The sequence below is a fragment of the Callithrix jacchus genome, chromosome 6 (assembly GCF_049354715.1).
Source record: "Callithrix jacchus isolate 240 chromosome 6, calJac240_pri, whole genome shotgun sequence".
Classification (NCBI taxonomy): domain Eukaryota; kingdom Metazoa; phylum Chordata; class Mammalia; order Primates; family Cebidae; genus Callithrix; species Callithrix jacchus.
Genome location: NC_133507.1, coordinates 159449781 through 159467506, shown reverse-complemented (window position 1 = coordinate 159467506; position 17726 = coordinate 159449781). Strand labels below are relative to the sequence as shown.

The window sequence follows — 17726 nt, the reverse complement described above, 5'->3', positions numbered from 1 at the left end:
CGTCCTTGTTCCCTTTCACCAGCGCTCTCAGCGCGTCGGACGGCGCCTCCTTCCCTGCGAACCTGCTGCGGTGCCGCTCTATTCACTGTTCACATTTCCTTTTTCTTGGGTCCAAACCACCTTGTTTGAAGGCATCTGGCTCTGTAATGATGACATCTTCGGATCTGAGATGGAAAACCCTCGTTCTCTGCTAGTTACATGTTTTTGTCTGCTGCATTAGCGATCTCGCACCGCGTAAGGAACCGCCCTGAAACCCAAGGTCCTAGAACCGTGCACAAGTGTCGTCTCAGTGTCTCCTCCGGAGCACGTGCTTGCGACCTCGTCTCAGCGTCTCGTTGGGAGCGCGTGCGTGTGTCCTCGTCTCAGCATCTCCTCAGGAGCGCGTGCGTGCGTCCTCGTCTCAGCGTCTCCTCAGGAGCGCGTGCGTGTGTCCTCGTCTCAGCATCTCCTCAGGAGCGCGTGCGTGTGTCCTCGTCTCAGCATCTCCTCAGGAGCGCGTGAGTGCGTCCTCGTCTCAGCGTCTCCTCGGGTGCGCGTGCGTGCGTCCCCGTCGCTCAGCGTCTCGTCGGGAGCGCGTGAGTGCGTCCCCGTCTCCCAGCGTCTCATAGGGAGCGCGTGCGTGCGTCCTCGTCTCTCAGCGTCTCCTTGGGAGCGCGTGCATGTGTCCTCGTCTCAGCATCTCCTCGGGAGCGCGTGAGTGCGTCCTCGTCTCTCAGCGTCTCCTTGGGAGCGCGTGCGTGTGTCCTCGTCTCAGCATCTCCTCGGGAGCGCGTGCGTGCGTCCTCGTCTCTCAGCGTCTCCTCGGGAGCGCGTGCGTGCATCGTGGTCTCAGCATCTCCTCAGGAGCGCATGCGTGCAGCCTCGTCTCTCCGCGTCTCATCGGGAGCGCGTGCGTGCGGTGGCTCCACCTCGGGATGACTCAGCAGGGTCCCACGAAGTGCTGAGTCCAACTACAGTCATCGGAAGTGGGGAGTGAGGCAGGAAGGGTTTGCGGGCTGTGGGCTGCAGAACCAGTTCCCCCGACAGGTCCCTCTGTAGAGCCGCTCCCAGCGGGGCGGCTGCTTCCCTGAAACAAGGCCGGCAACGGAGATGAAGCCCGGAAGGGGGGGCCTTTTGCTGCCCACTGGGAAGGGATGTCTGCAGCTTCATCCTATTCTGGGGTACCCAGCGTGGAACGGGGCTGCATGCTGTGGCCACCCAGAGGCAGGGGTTGCTGGGGGCCTTCGTGCAGGCCGGCCTCCATGGCAGCTTCGTTCATTTCTTCTTTTAAATGGCCTTCAGAGATTAAATTTTTAGGAAGAGCTGGGCTTTGCGTTAAGCCGGTGCACCGACATGCAGGGAGCCCGCCCCTCTGCACGTTGACCCAGACGCGGGGGAGAAGCTGGGTTCCCGCACTGCCCTTGGCGAGGGTCGCTGTTTCTCCACATATCCATCCTGCCCTCGTCTATGGGCTGGGGACACAGGGCTCCCTTTCTCCTGGATGTTTTTGATTCATCAGGAGGCTCCTGGGCTTTGCATGTGGCCGCCTTGCTGATGTCGGCGCCTCCACGGTGCTAGGGCGCGGACTCTGGTCCTGAGTTTTTCGTCAGTTGGACAACGGATTTAAGGCACCAAACGGGCCCTGCAGCTGAGTGTGACATTGCGGGGGCCAGCGCCTGCCTGCTCCGGGGACACAGGCTCCCCACAGGTGAGCTGCTGCTGGGCCAGCGATTCCAGCTCACTAGAAATGTCTTAAACCTCCAGCTTTCCACACCTACCTAAATGATGCAGAAGGTCACTTACGGGGCACTCCAGAGCATTCCAGCAGCACTCCAGGGACCCAGCCTGGATCCGAGCCACACCTCACCCCTCACCTGGCAGCCCACCCCAGGCCCTCCTGGGACCCTGATGTGTGTGCCCACTGCTGGCCTTGATCAAGCTCCTCAGCTGGGAAACAGGCCCAGAGGTTTTGGAGTACTTGTCTAAGATCACAGCGAGTGGGCAGGGGCGCCTGGAGCCAGGAGGGCCAACTCCCTGCCCAGAGCTCTTCTCTTGAGCACCCTTGGCCAGGGGTGACCTGAGGCCTGCTGCCCCCACCTCCAGCCCCCTGCTCTGTCGGGGTACTCAGAACAACATTCCCTTGAGGGGTGCCAGAGGGGACTCCAGGAGACACCGGAACACCCAAACCTGACACCCCCAGCCAAGGGCTCTCCCTAGACCCACCCACTGCCCCATACCCTCTGCCAACCCTGGGCAGTGTCTGCACTGCATGGAGCCGCCCTCATCTGTTCTCCACTGGGTGCCTGTTGTGGCCCAGAGCCAGGGCCCTACTGACTGAGAAGCAGCATTCAGGAAGCTCCTGGCTGTTCCCAGCTCCCTGCTCATTACAAACAACTCTGAAACACCTGTAATCCCAGCATTGAGAGGCAGAGGTGGGCAGATTTCTTGAACCCAGGAGTTCAAGACCAGCCTGGGCAACATAGCAAGAGCTGGACCCTACAAAAACTACAAAAAAATTAGCTGGTGTGGTGGCTGATGCCTGTAGTTCCAGCTACTCGGGAGGTTGAGGTGGGAGGATCGCTTGAGCCCAGGAGGCAGAAGTTGCAGTGAGCTGAGATTATTTCACCACTGCATTCTAGCCTGGGCAACAGAGCCAAGTCCTGTGAAAGAAAGAAAAGAAAGGAAAAAAGGAAAGGAAGAAAGGAAGGGAGGGAGGGAGGGAGAAGAAACAAAAGAGAGGCAGAGAAAGAAAAAAGGAAGGAAGGAAAGAAAGGAAAAAGAGAAAGGGAAGAAAGAAAAAAAAGGAACTCTGAAATGCCGGCTGCACGCTGGTGAGTGTCTGAGACCATATTGATTCCCAGCACAGAGGCCCCTCCCATGTGGAACCTCCATCCTCCCGCACTGCAACCCCAGGAGTGAGGGAGAGTGAGGTCCGCATGCGTCCCATGCTACAGATGAGAAACCAGAGGTTAAGAGGGACCAAGAACATGGCCCTGGTGTTTCAGCAGAGCTGAGATGAGGGTTCGGGTCTTCGTACTGGGCTCTCAGGACACAGGCGGCTCTCATGGGTGGCTGAACAAGCACAAGAGAGGGGTGGGCTAGGAACAGGAATCTTTATTTAGCAAATGTATGTTCAGCTTCAGCTCTGCCACAGGGTCTTCAGCAGTGGAGGAAGCCGGAGGGGGCTGGCTACAGAGCAGGCCCTGGGAGAAAAGCCACGGGCTGGGGCTGGGCCATTGCTAGTTCCTTTCCTGTCCCCACTCGCCCGATGGCCAATACCATCCCTCTCAATTTTACATCTTCATGAGCTTCCCTCTCCCTGGGCTCCAGTCAGCTGTAAGAGTCTCTCTATTCCATCCACCAGCTTGCCCGCTGCCCTCCATGCTCTGCCCAGATAATCCCCTGGGAGTGAGGTGGGGACCCCTGACAAGCTTGTCCCTGACTGCACCCTCCTCTGTCCCAGGGAACCTGAAGCCTCACCTCCCTGCCCCTACCTGGTGGGCCATCTCACAGTGGCAGAGGCCTGCCCCCAAAGTCCCTGTGGGCTTGGGCCCAGCCCTCGTCAGCCCCAGAGCCTTGCTGGTGATCCATCCTCCTGGCTGCCATCAGGAGCTGCGGACAAGCCACACCCTGTACCAACCATGCCCAGCACCCATTAAGGGATACTCTGCAGCACCCAGAGCCCCCGAGGGCGGAATCCATTTCCCTGTGTCCCTCCCTTCAGCACCCAGGCCACCGTGGAGGAGAGGTGTGCTGTAGGTGACACCCAAGTGCCCTCACGAAGTAGCCACACTCCACCGAGGTCTGGCTGGTGGCCACCCCGGTGGCATTCTCCTCTGTTGCAGCAGCCTCTGAGAGTGGGTGCCGGCCACCTTGCCTGGAGGCCTCCTGACCACTGCTACTTCCACGCCCCTGTTCTCCGGCCTTGCAGGGGCCCACGACCAGGTCAGGGCAGTCAGCTGGAGGACAGGGGCCCCGTGGGGAGGCTTCCTTTGAGGGAGCTGGGCCTCTGGAGCACCTTGGGGGTGGGAGCACCTGGCCTGGTGGGTATAGGTGCGTGACCAGCAGGGACAGTCTGGTAGGAAGGCCTCCTGCCCATGGAATCTGTCCTCGGGAGGTGAAGGGGTATGGCCCAAGGTCAGCAGGAAAAACGGGCAGGTCCAGGGCCTGGGCCCACCTCAGGCTTGTGTGGAAGGTGGATGTGGCTGAGGCCACCAGCACCAGGGAAACTGAGGGACAGGACGGCCAGGTAATTGGTGGCACTGGGGAAGGACAAGTGGGAAACAGCATCCCGGGTCCCGGAGGCCAGCCCGGCAGAGGTGCCCTGGGCTGGGGTGGCCTAACTTCAGGGCCTACCAAGGGGCTTCCTGGAGGCAGTGGTGAGAAGGAGTCTGAGTCCCAGCTCGGAGAAGCAGACGACAGAAGAGTCCCACAGCCTGTGATAACCGGCAGGACTGGAGGCTGCCGTGCATACACTGAGCATCCGGCAGCTTTGCCTGGCTCACCCGGCCACCAAGGGAGTAAGCAAGGAAAAGAAAAGAGAAATCCCAAGTCACCCCCAAACTGCGTTTTGAAAAGCAGGCTGCCTGCTGGGTCACTCTCCAAAGTTGAACATCTCAGCTTCCTTCTCCTTCCAGAAGGCAAAGCTCCGGTCGATGTAGCCGCAGATGTCCTCGCAGTTGAAGCTGCCCCGCTGGGAGCGGGTCCCCAGCCGCTGTAATGCGGGCTTGGGGCCGCTGCAGGGGACAGCAGCGTGCGGCAGGGGCCCAAGCGGTGTCAGTCCTGACTTTCGGCCAGGCTCTGAGTCCCAGGCGGGACCCTGGCTGGAGCCGAAGAAGCGGGCTTTGATGTCCTCGAAGCCGTCAGTCCAGGCCCGACGGCCAGCAGCCACCTCATCGGTCACGGCCTTGTGGAAGGTGCGCACAGCCTCCCAGCCGTGGGTGCCCAGGTGCTCGAAGACTTCGAAGCAGAGCAGGTGGCGCGCCTTGCGCTCCTCAGCTGGCAGATTGCACTCCAGGAGCTGGAAGTAGCCCAGCATGAAGAGGTCCAGTGAGAGGCTGCTGTAGGGCACGGGAGCCCCGTCCACGTGGGGCAGGAACTGCTCGGGGGACAGGGCCCCACGGGGCCGCCGGCTCAGCCGTCGCAGCTGCCGGGCGGGCACATGAGCCATGATGGCCTTCCAGTTGCCCAGCAGGTGGGTGATGGTGCTGCGCTGCTGCCACAGGTGGCCCAGCCGGGGGCCCTGGCTGGGTGGAGAGGGTGGCCCAGGGCTCCTGGTGGCCTCCCGGCCCTGAGACCCTGTGTGGCGGGCTTCTAGAGTCCTGTAGGCCGCAGTCTTGAGGGCCGGCGTGTAGGCCGACCTCCTCCAGTGGCTGAGGAAGAGCATAACGATGCGCTCCTTGCGCAAGCTGGCCGGGTCCTGGCTGGCCGCGACACCCACCTCTGATGGCACCTCCTCGCAGCTGATGCCGGAGTCGCTGGCCTCCTCTGTGTCGCCAGGCCTGGGCTGCCCCAAAGCTGGGACACTGCGGGGCTTAGGCAGGGCTTTCCAGCAGCCACTCAGGCACTGCCTGGGCTGGGCTCCTGGCTCGCAGGGGCCAGGGTTGAAGCCACAGAGTGGGCCAGAGGCCGACTCGAAGTTGCCCCGCAGCGTCCGCACAGACACCCCCGACTCCTGGATCTGGCGCTGGGCCTCGCTCCAAGGTGGGCTGGCCGAGGCCTCCCTGCAGGTGTCCCGCAGGGGCTGGGTGGCTGGCTTCTCATCCCCCTGCACTAGCCCGTGCACGCCCTTCAACAGCAGGGACAGGCTGCGCACCAGGCGGGAGATGTGGCTGCACCAGAAGGGCAGGGGCTGCCCCCCGGGGGCCACCTCTGAGGCCTCCGCAGAGCACGCAGACTCAGCCGACAGGGTGGGGGCCTCCTCGGCCTCCACTCCGGGTGCCCGGGGCAGGAAGTGGCTGTTGACCGTGATGCTGACCAGGGGCTCGGGCAGCAGGGCCTGCAGCTCAGCTGCCAGCCGGCCCAGCTCACTCTCATACTCCTGACAGCGGCGCCGGAGCTGCAGGTCCGCAATCTGCTTCTCCAGGTAGACCAGGTCGTCCTCGGTCAGTAGCTCCCCAAAGGGGCCCAGGATGGCCTGGTGGGTTTGCGAGTACCTCCAGGACGCTTGCTGCACAGGGCCAGAGCTGCCACTGTCAACCTGGGCACAGGAAGGGCAGGGTGAGCAGGGCCAGGGCTGCTGGACACCAGCTCCCAGGGTGGCTGGCCCCAGTCCAGAGCTGCAGGCTCAGGGAAGGCTGGTTTCCTCTCAAAGGGTGGAGGTGCCCCTGCCCTGCCTCCTCCGCAGTCTTCCTCATCTCCCCACATCTGCTCCAGGTTTCATGGTCAGGGCCTCCCTGCCCCTTCCGACCAAATGTGGAGCTTTCTGTGTTTGAACAGCAGCTCTGGGGGAAGGCAGCTCAGCCACTCTAGTCTGCACCCCTGCCACCCCATCCATTCCTGCTGCCCAATAAACATCTGTTGTCCCAAACTGTGTCAACCCCCAGGACCCAACAGGGACTCCCAGCCTTTGCCAGGCTGTGCCCAAGCCCATATCTTGAGCCCCTTAGCCTGCCCACCCACCATCAGCAGCCCCCTCACCCCCCATCAGCCCACCCACCTGCTATCAGCCCACCCACCTGCCATCAGCCCCCTGACCCTGCCATCAGTCCACCCTGCCCCCCATCAGCCCACCTACCCATCATCAGCACCCCCACCCACCATCAGCCCGCCCACCCGCCATCAGCACCCCTCACCCGCCATCAGCACCCCTCACCCGCCATCAGGCCCCCACCCACCATCAGCACCCCTGCCTGCCATCAGCCCCCCGCCCTGTCATCAGTCCACTCACCCATCATCAGTCTCCCCCCGCCCGCCGTCAGTCCACCCACCCACCATCAGCCTGCCTACCTGCCAGCAGCCCGCCCAGCCTCCAAGTCCCTGAGTTCTCAGCGTCTCTGCAGAGCCTCTCTGATCTTGCCCCAAGATAAGACTTCAAGGGACTTCCCAGCTAGGGCAGACCCTCCAACCTGCTCAGCTCCAGTCTTGCTCTGCTCTGAACCCTGCGGCCCTCAGGCCCTGTGGCTCCCAGCCCAAAAAGCAAGGACAGGCTGGGCCCTCAGACGGGGCTGTCCCACAATCCTGCGACGATGGAGAGGGGCTGTATTCCAGCAGCCAGGAGCCCCCTGTGGCTAAAGAAATGATAAGCAGCTGGTGCGACGGAGGGGCAGGACTTTCACTCTCCTTACATTTTAATTAATGTAAATGGCCACATGTGGCTACATGACTGTGCTGGACATCGTAGCACTAGACCAAGGGGTGCAGAACTCACTGTCCTGACAAAATCGTAGGCCTCTGAGGGTACAATTCCTGAACTGTGTGCACAGCAGCCAGCAAGCCTGTTAAATCCAAACCACAGCTCTTCTCTGCTCAGATTCTCAGTGGCTCCTCAGCCTCACAGAGGTGCAGTCATACCAGCCAGGTTCCTCTCCAAACTCAGGCACCCCACTCCTCGCCTGGGTGCCCCCTCCTGCTCCTCCCTAGATCAGCCAGGCTCAGGACGTTGCACTGGCTGTTCCCTCTAACTAGGCGGTGCTTGCCCCAAATTCCCACAGGGCTCCCCCTCTCTTCCTTCTGGCCCCTGCTCAAGGCTACATCCCTGGAGGGGCCCCCTAAGCACCCATATATCATAGCCCTTCAAATGCTTTGCTTTCTCCACAGCAGTGGGAATTGCCCACACACCTGCCAGCACCTGCCCGTGAACCACCATCTTCCCTGCTAGAAGGCTACATGGGACCCATGCCTCCAGAGCAGGGGAAGGGGCTCTGCTCAGAGTCCTCTGGTCTGGTTCGCTTCATCCTCTGGTGGAAGCAACAGCCAAGGCCACAGAGGAGAAGGGCCCCTGGGTCTTGGATTCAGGTCTGGGCTCTGGACACCCTGACTTCCACTTCCACCTGCCTTGAAAAGGCCTCGCCCCACCCTGCCCCTTCCCAGGGCCTACCTGGGCCTCCGCAGCGCTCTCCGTGCCCAGGCGCGCCTGCAGCTTCCGCACCATTACCTGCCGCTTCCACTCGGGGATGGGCCGGCCGCGCTCATCCCGAGTGGGCACCAGCCCGTCGATGTCGCCTGAGGGCAGCCTGTCCAGCTTCAGTGAGGCCAGGCCATCTGGGGCATCCCCTGCCAGCGCCGTCTCTGTCCCCTGCGCAGACGGGGTTGGGTCACACAGGCCTGGAGAGGACCCAGACCCCGCGTGGTGGGAAGATCTGAGAGGGTGTGGAGAGTTGGCTCAGCCCAGGGCACGCTAACAGGGCGCTCTGAGAGGAGGCACAGTGGGGTCCGTGGACAGCACCCCACCCCCTCGTCTCCAGCTTAAGAATGAGGCCTCTGAGGGGAGGGACCCGAGGTGGGGGCAGGGGCAGGGTGTGTGTCAGGGGATTGTTGGCAGAGAAATGAAACTAGAGACCCCTCTCCGCCTCCGATACAAGGCCAGCAGATGCTGCATGTCCCTGGGCAAACTTGATCTGGGCACAGCTACATGGACAAAGAGGCAGCCAGTCCTGTGGTACAGCACTTGTCAGAGGCTTCCGTGTGCTGGGCACACGCCAGCTCTCCAGGAAGGGCAGTGCCATGCAGCACTGCCCGGACTCCCACCGAACGTCTGTGCTTGAGAATCTGCAGGAGTCTCTCAGGGAAAGGCTGGGCTGGGTTTCTAAGGGCCTGGTGCCCAGGAGAGGGTGGGGAGGAGGAGCAGGACCCTTCCACTGGTCCAGGCTGGCCGAAGCCTTGAGGAGGAGGACAGTGGCAGTGGGCCCCTGCCCATGGATGGCTGCCGCGATCTCTGCACTCCAAGTGGCCACAGAGCACCCCTGAGCTCAGAGGTCGGGGAGAGGGGCTTGGGCCACTGCAACCCTCTGGGATGACAGAGAAGGGTCTCTGCATTTCCGTGGTGGGGGGACAGCTGCCATAGCCCTGACTCTCCCATCTCCTCAGAATTCAGGGTGTGGTTGAGAGCAGTGGAGTGACGCAGGCAGCCTGGTGTCCACCCTTCAGGGAAAGGCCTGGCTGTGCTGGGGGGCTTCTCTGGGCCCCCCAGCACATCCACCAAGAGGATGGGGATGGAGGCTGGCTGGGGGCCCTGGGAGACAGGGATGCAGGGGTGGGGGACGCACCATGGGGTGGGTCGTGGCTTTGGTGGTGATCCTCGGAGGGGCTGGGCTGCTCATCTGCTCTCTGGGAAGAGGCTGGTCAGTATGGCCAGGCCAGGCAAGGTGGAGGGACGAAGCTGCTGAGAAGAAGGGGGAGTTGCAGAAAGGGCAAAGGCTGGGGAGCAGAGATGCAGAGCCTCAGGGATCCAGGCCTGAGGGCAGAACCAGCCTCCTGAACCAGCTAAGACTCCAGCCCACCCTGCATCAGAAGGCCTCAGGGGCTTCACTGGAGTCACTGGGGCCAGCCCAAGCCTGGTAGATGGGAGAGTCTGAGGCACACCCCTGGGCCATCTCACAGCCCCTCGTGCAGCAGGAGAGGAGCTGGGAAGGGCTCGAGGCCTAGAGGTCACGGGCTCCTAACGCAACTCTGCAGGACCCAGAGCTGCCCGCAATGCTCCCTGCCCCGATGCAAACACACACTTCGGTGTCAACCTTATGTGAAGAACACATCTGCATCACAGCCAGGCAGACACCGACACAATCACACACATATACACAGTCACAATCACACACATAGTCACAAACACAATCACACACAGAGACATACAGTCACAGTCACACACAATCACATACACACACAGACACAATCATATACACAGTCCCACACAGACACAATGGCACACAGACACACACAATCACACACAGGCAGAATCAGTCACAATCACACAGATACAACCACAGACACAATCACAGAAACATACACAGAACAGACACAATCACACACAGATACACAGATATAACAACACACAGACACAATCACACACAGACACCATACAGACACAATAACATACAATTACACACACAGACACATGCAGACACAATCATGGACACACAGATACATCATATACACATAAACACACACAGACACAGTCACACAATCACAGAAACACAGAACACAAACACATACAAACACAATCACTAACAGACACAATCACATACACACAATCACACAGAAACACAGACACAGAACAGATACACATACTCCCGCATGTGAGCACAGGGCCTCGGCGGGGCCTGTGTTGGAAGCTCACCCTCACTACCTGCGGCACCTGCTGACGTTTTTGTGCTGTTCCATTCCCATTCCATTCCGATCAACGCTGGACACAGTCCCCTAATGGCGGTGGCCTGCAGTGTGAGGACCGTCCCCTGCCCTACTAGCCCGTGCCTGCAAGGCATGCTGGGATCTGGGGACAGCAGCCCATCCACAAGGTGCCTGGGCCCAACCAGCCGGTCTCCCTTCCTTTACCCCTGGACAAGTTGCTGTGACTCTAAGTGCCCACCACGGAAAATGCTAATCCTCACCTTTACACAGCAACAAGGACAGTAAAGGAAACCCAGAAGCAACTGGGAAGGGAGGGTGACCTGGTGCCCGGCTGCCTGCAGACTTCCCCACGGATCCAGGACCCCGGAGGGGAGGCCAGTGGCACCCACTCCCAGGCCCCTGCCCCAGCCGGCCCACCTGGGGCTGTGCACTCATTGGTGGGGTTCCCAGGCCCCAGGCCTCCTCTTCTTCCATCCTCTAGGGAGTGTGTGGCCAACAGTGGAGGTGGGGGGAATGGTGGCGGTGGCGGTGTCATCAGCAGGGGCACCTGTGGGTGGATGGACTTGGTTAGTAGAGGGCCCCTGTGGGCTCTTCCCTGCTCACCTAGACAGAGGCAGGGGCACCCAGTGGGCGGGCCTTGGGGAGCCTGCGCACCTGAGAAGGGTTGGGGCAGGTTAGGAGGTAGCAGGAGAGGGTCAGGTCCTTGATCAAGGTTCTGTCCCAGGGTCATCTCCTGCCTAAGTGCCATCACTTACTGGCACCCCACCTTGGTTCCCCACCCGCTGCCACCTCTATTGGGTGGGCCACCCCAATCTCCAGGCTCAGCTTCCAGGCTCCCTCTGGAAGCAGCTGAGCTGTGGGGCTCTGAGCACTGGGTTACGAGCTGGTTTCCAGCTATGCTCAGTGCCCTGTGGCCTCACAAAGATGCCTGCACGTGCATGCACACACATGCATGTTCACTCTCCCTCCTGCACACACACACACACACATGTCCACAATCCTGCACACGTGTTCACACTCCTGCAGTGTCCACTGTCCCTCCTGCACACATGCGCATGTCCACACTCCTGCACACACACCCGTGTCCACTCTCCCTCCTGCACACACACACACATGTCCACTCTCCCTCCTGCACACACCCATGTCCACTCTCCCTCCTGCACACACACATGTCCACTCTCCCTCCTGCACACACACCCGTGTCCACTCTCCCTCCTGCACACACACCCATGTCCACTCTCCCTCCTGCACACACCCGTGTCCACTCTCCCTCCTGCACACACACACAATGTCCACTCTCCCTCCTGCACACACACACACATGTCCACTCTCCCTCCTGCACACACACATGTCCACTCTCCCTCCTGCACACACACCCGTGTCCACTCTCCCTCCTGCACACACACACAATGTCCACTCTCCCTCCTGCACACACACCCGTGTCCACTCTCCCTCCTGCACACACACCCGTGTCCACTCCCTCCTGCACACACCCGTGTCCACTCTCCCTCCTGCACACACACATGTCCACTCTCCCTCCTGCACACACACCCGTGTCCACTCTCCCTCCTGCACACACACACACATGTCCACTCTCCCTCCTGCACACACACACACATGTCCACTCTCCCTCCTGCACACACACACACATGTCCACTCTCCCTCCTGCACACACCCGTGTCCACTCTCCCTCCTGCACACACACCCGTGTCCACTCTCCCTCCTGCACACACACATGTCCACTCTCCCTCCTGCACACACACCCGTGTCCACTCTCCCTCCTGCACACACACCCGTGTCCACTCTCCCTCCTGCATACACACGTCAGCTCTCCCTCATGCACACACACACGTCCTCTCCTGTATACACATGCGTTAACACTCCACACACACACGTCCTCTCCCTCCTGCATACACACGTGTTAACACTCCACACACGTGTCCACTCCTGTACACATATGTGTTCCCACTCCACATACACACTTCCACGCTCCCTCCACACACGCATGTGTTCACCCTCCTGCAGACACACGTCCACTCTCCCTCCTGCACACGCGTTCACACTGCTGCACACATAAGTGTCCACTCCCTCCTGCGCACACACACGTATTCACGCTCCTGCACACCCCCTCCCTGACTCCTGTGCTGCGGTCCACCTGGAACTTCAGCCCTGACACAGGGCCCATCAGTGTCTTGGGGGTGGATGGCCCTGCGAGCGTCCTGGTGAGGAGAGGGGAGGGCAGTGAACTAGGATGAGGGTCCCCGATGTGCCCATTAGCCAAGGGCATGAGCAGCCCTTGTTCCCAGCCAGCAGGGCCACATGCCACAATCCCTCTGGGCACCTCCCCCACCCTGCCCTCCAGTGGGCACTGGAAGCCAGATGTGGCTGTCAGGGCTCCCACATCAGTGCTAGTGAGAGTCCTGGGCAGAGCAGAGGACTCAAATCGGCCACAATTCCGGACTTGTGGCCTGCGGGGCCCATCGTGCAAGTGGCAGGGACCCAGGCTGCAGCTTGCTCAAATGCACAGCTGTCTCTGCCTTCAAATTCGTTCCCCTTTCCAAGCTCGGGGCCCCCATTTTCATGCTGCACTGGGGCTGCAGTGCGGCGAAGCCGGCCCTGCCTGAGCGAAACTTCGACCCCCCAAGCCTCCCTTCCTCATGGATAAGGCCACCTCTGGGCAAGGACACTGGGTGGCCCCCCAGCCACCTGCTCTCCAGGACCCTCACCCCACGGGGCCACAAGGGAGAAAACGCAGCCTGGCCCCCACGCACCTGACTCCTTCCAGGAATCTGTGCCCACAGCCCAGGAGCCCTGTGCACAGTCGGCGGGGGAGTGACTGCCTGGCCCCCAGCCCCGGAGGCCCTCAGGAGCGAACTGCAGAGTGCAGGGAACGCAGCGGACTGGGGATGCCGGGGGCTGCCGCCCCCAGGAGTGGGAGGGGCCACATTAATATTTGAAGGCCCAGGTGTCCGGTGGCCAGGCGGGCTTGGGCTGGGTGGCCGGATCCCTTACCACTCCATGGAGCAGGGGCCAGGGGAGGGGATGCTCCGGAAGATGGAAGGGGGACCTGAGATCCCTGGACCCCATGAGACAAGAGGCTACCCAGAGGAACCCCCAGTCCCACCCACAGGACAGTTCCCGGGGCACAGATGGGGAAACTGAGGGCTGCTGAAGAGCCACAATGAGAATCTCACTAGAGATGTCAGTCTTTGCTCCCACCAGTGCCTTGAACCACTGCTTCCTTGGTCACAGAGGTTGGCCTCTGGGGAAAGACCAAGAACACACAGCCTAGCTGTTCCTTTCTGGGCTGCTTCTCAGGGCTGAGTGTGCAGGGAGCGGCAGAGGGAACAGGAGCAGGCTTGCTCTCTGCTAAGGAACAGGGGTTCCCCAGACTCAGTGGTCCTCAGTAGAGACACCAACCTATGCGGCATAGCTGCCATCGGGACCCAACTCGAACCACCTGGGCTCAGGGGCAAGGGAATGCCACAAAACATGCCACGTGCTCCCTGCCATGCTGAATAAGGTCCTCTGTCTCCGACCCCGGAGTCTGGTGTCTTCCTCCACGTTCAAGACATAGTGAGAGGCTGGCTTCAAGCAGGGCAGAATCACACCAGATCAGACACGACCAGAAAAGCTGGACACAGTGGTGTCACCGAAAGAGGAATGCTGAGCCCTGCCTGGAGTGGCCCCAACAGCAAGGCCATGCCAGTGCCCCCACACCGTCCCCTGCCCATCCAGGGACAGAGCTAGGAGCGGGATGGTGCCTCTCGCCTCCTCCTTGCCCCTGGGAGCCATCAGCCCCTGCCCTGAGATCGAATCTGCTGTCAATGGGGAGGGGTCACCCCTGGCAGAGTGAGGGGGTTGGCTGGATGACAGTGGCTCCTTATGCTGGGGAAGACAAAAGAGGTGGAAGTTAGTCTGGGGCTCAGGGGACTATTGGACTCTGGCCCCAGCACAGCACCTGTGGCCTGGGGACCTTAGGCCACCCCTCGAGGTCCCCGTGGCCCAGCCCTGCTCCATTCCTCAACACCGAGAAGCGCTGGGACACCACCCATGAGCCTCCATTTCTTCACCTGTAAATCAGACGAGGGATTATGGAGAGCACCTGGCAGGGGCCTTCGTGACGGTGGCATTCAGACCTTGACGCTGCTGCCACCGTTGGTATTAGGATGGTCTCTGAGTTTTAACAGGGAAGGCCCTAGCCACAATGGAGCCGCTGGCGTTTGGAGGCACAGGTGTCGGGGTCCTGTCCCTTGGGGCCCTAACAGACATGCGCTGCCCCAATCCCAGCATTGGACATTTGCCCTGAGGTTGGTGGTCATGTGGCCCCATGGCCCAGCCTGCTGTCCCCGTCCCTGGTTTTTGGTAAGACTAAAGCCTGGAAGAGGCTTCATGCATTATACATGGAGAGCATCGTGCGAGCCAGGTCACAGGCCTGTAACGCCACCCGGCCGGAGAGAATCACAGCCCAGGGATGGCTGCCGGACACCAGTTGCCATGGCTGAGATTCCATTACTGGCTGGGGGGGTGGGGGTGCCACCCTTTCCAGGGGGAGGAGAGTGCCCAGGAAGCCTGTCACCTTCTCTGGGCCTCAGTTTCCCCATATCTAGAATAAAGACATCTTAGTGCCTTTCTGGACCCCAGCAGGAGGGAGCACATCTGTCCCAAGAGCCCACCAGAACAGGTACTTCACTGGGTGCTCAGGGAGCTTCCCCTTTACCCAAAAAACAAGGCTCTGGGCCAGGCGAGGTGGCTCACACCTGTAATCCCAGCACTTTGGGAGGCAGAGGTGGGAGGATCGCTTGAGCCCAGAAGTTCAAGACCAGCCTTGCCAACATGGCCAAAGCCCGTCTCTAAAAAAATACAAAAATTAGCCAGGCGTGGTAGCGCACACCTATAGTCCCATCTACATGGGAGGCCTGGGTGGGAGGATCACTTTAGCCTGGAAGGCTGAGGCTGCAATCAGCTGAGATTGTGCCACTGCACTCCAGACTGAACAACAGAGAGACCCTGTCTTTCTTATGGGTGAGAATATTGGGGTTTAGAGATGCTCAGAACTTGCCAGTGCCCCATGCCCAGGAACTCTGTGAGTGGGACAGCCCTGACACTGTGGGGATGCCAGAGGCTCCGCCCCCTAAGCATGGTGGGCTGTATGTGCCATCCCCGCCCACACAAGGCGCTTAGGGCCCCACAGCCAGGAGCCCAGCTGCTCGGCCAGCAGAGGGGAGGGGGCCTCCCTTGAGGGCAGCCCCTGCCCTTTCCTGGTCTTCAAGGTCCCAGCCCTGATTGTGCAGAGAGGGGTCCCCGAGGGGTCCCCAAGGCCCAGGGAGGGGCAGGGCTGGCCTTCCTGAGTGCCCTGAGCAGACTCCGAGCTGGGGGGCAGCAGCTGACAGCCTGCCCCCTCTTGGAGGCCTGGAGAGGGACAGCTGCCATGGGGAGAGACAAGCACCCCCTGCTGTCACCAGACCCTCCCAGAGGGAGAAGACAGAGACGGGCTCCAGTCCCCCAACTCTGAGCTTCCAAACATGACTTCCAGCAGTGACTGAATTCTAGTTCCTGAAACTGCTGCACCAGGACAAAAGCAGGGGAGAGCCGTGCTCTCCGGAGGCCACCAAGCAGGCGCCACACATCTGACACGAAGCCGGCACTTCCACAGGTCAGGTCTCAGCACTACTGTCCAGCCTTGCTCCCCCAGCTGCTGTTGCTCTTGGAATGCACGAGGCCCCTGGGGGCAGATAAAGGCTGTGCTGTCACAGGAAGATGATGGATTTCACCACCTCTTCTGAGGCCAGCACGGGGGTGGCCGGTGTACGAGGCCCTTGAGGATTGCATTCCCATCAATATTGCAGCAGGCACATGGCCTCCCCCGGCCCGCAGCTGACAGCCTTCCCTCCCCCAGATGCCTGGAGCGGGGACAGCTCCCGTGGGGAAAGACAAGCACCCCCTGCTGTCTCCAGACCCTCCCAGAGGGAGAAGGCAGAGACAGGCTCCAGTCCCGACCCTGAGCTCGCAAACCAGCTCCTGAAGCTGCACACTAAGGAGCCCAGTGAGCCCCAGGGTTGGGTTTTTGTGCGATGGGCAGGGGGTACCCAGGTGTGGGCAGGAGGAGACTGTGGATAAGGAGGTGGCGAGCCTGATGCCACCCATCCTCCACCACCATGGGGTCTGGGGACAGAAGGCAGAGGCGCAGCCTGGACAGAAAGCCCACGCAGGGACCCCAGCATGGCTGGGGTGGGGACAGCATCAGGGGCTCCCGGGAGGCCAGGTGGGGCTGTTCCCTTGTGCCAGGGGCTTGTGGAGCCTGGAACACTGGCTGAACGGCTGCCCTCCCCACCTCCTAATCTCAGCTGCCATTCAGGCAGGAAGTGCAGGGAGGGGCCCAGAAAAGGCCAAGGCAGACCCAGCGGCCTTCAAGGGGCTTCGGGGAGAACCAGGCAGCTGCAGGGCATGGAGCCGCCGTCCTCTGCATTGGGAGCCAGTGGAGTGCCACCCCTTCTCAAGCCAAGCCAGAAAGACAGACACCATTTAGTAAATACATGACTTCCAGCAGTGACTGAATTCTAGTTCCTGAAACTGTCGCCCCAGGACAAAACCAGGGCAGAGCTGTGCTCTCCAGAGGCCAGAGAGCTGCCTGCACAGTGCAGCAGGCCTGCTGTGGGTTTCCATTGGTGGGAACAGAGGCCCTGCGGTGGCAAGTATCCAGTAGGCCCTGGGGGCTGGGGAGGGAACTGTGGCTCTGCCTCAGTTGGTCCCGGATGCTCTGAGGGGACGCAAGAAGAGGAGGCACAGCAATCCCTTGAGGAGACCGGGATGGGTGGTGGAGGGTGATGTCACCTTCTGGGCTTCAGTGCCCTCACCCAAAAAGAAGGGCCAGGTGACTTCAGGGAACCTTCCTGAAGGGGTGTCCAATAAAAGTGATGTGGCAGAAACTGAGGTAGGCTAGATGGATTTGTCTTAGTAACTGCCCTGGGCCTGGAATAAAGAGGGAAGATCAGATGCAAGGGAATGGGGGTGACTGGGATCCACTTCGGATGCCAAAGTGCCCTCTCCAACCTGCTACTCCATTCATTTCCCCATCCACATCCTCCATCCACCCTCCATCCACATCCTCCATCTACCCTCCTCCATCCACCCTCCTCCATCCACATCCTCCATCCACCCTCCTCCATCCACATCCTCCATCCACATCCTCCATCCACCCTCCTCCATCCACATCCTCCATCCACATCCTCCATCCACATCCTCCATCCACCCTCCTCCATCCACCCTCCTCCATCCACATCCTCCATCCACATCCTCCATCCACATCCTCCATCCACATCCTCCATCCACATCCTCTATTCACCCTCCTCCATCCACATCCTCCATCCACCCTCCTCCATCCACATCCTCCATCCACATCCTCCATCCACATCCTCCATCCACATCCTCCATCCACATCCTCTACTCACCCTCCTCCATCC

At 60.7% G+C, this 17726-nt stretch overlaps 1 protein-coding gene across 3 annotated transcripts in view; it reads right to left on the bottom strand.

Annotated features, from left to right (window-relative positions):
- Positions 1 to 3075: 3075 nt before the first annotated feature.
- Positions 3076 to 17726, bottom strand: part of ESPNL (espin like) — a 44968-nt gene continuing 30317 nt past the window's right edge. For 2 of the 3 annotated variants that reach the window (XM_035306196.3, XM_035306195.3), the window contains 4 exons: positions 10681 to 10810; positions 9186 to 9298; positions 8018 to 8215; positions 3076 to 6178 (listed from right to left, as the gene is read on the bottom strand). In XM_035306196.3, the coding sequence (XP_035162087.2) occupies positions 4574 to 6178; positions 8018 to 8215; positions 9186 to 9298; positions 10681 to 10810 (2046 nt within the window). In that variant the 3' untranslated portion in view covers positions 3076 to 4573. Of the gene's footprint in view, positions 6179 to 8017; positions 8216 to 9185; positions 9302 to 10680; positions 10811 to 17726 lie in introns of all 3 variants that reach the window. The other variant, XM_078328902.1, reaches the window with a different exon arrangement.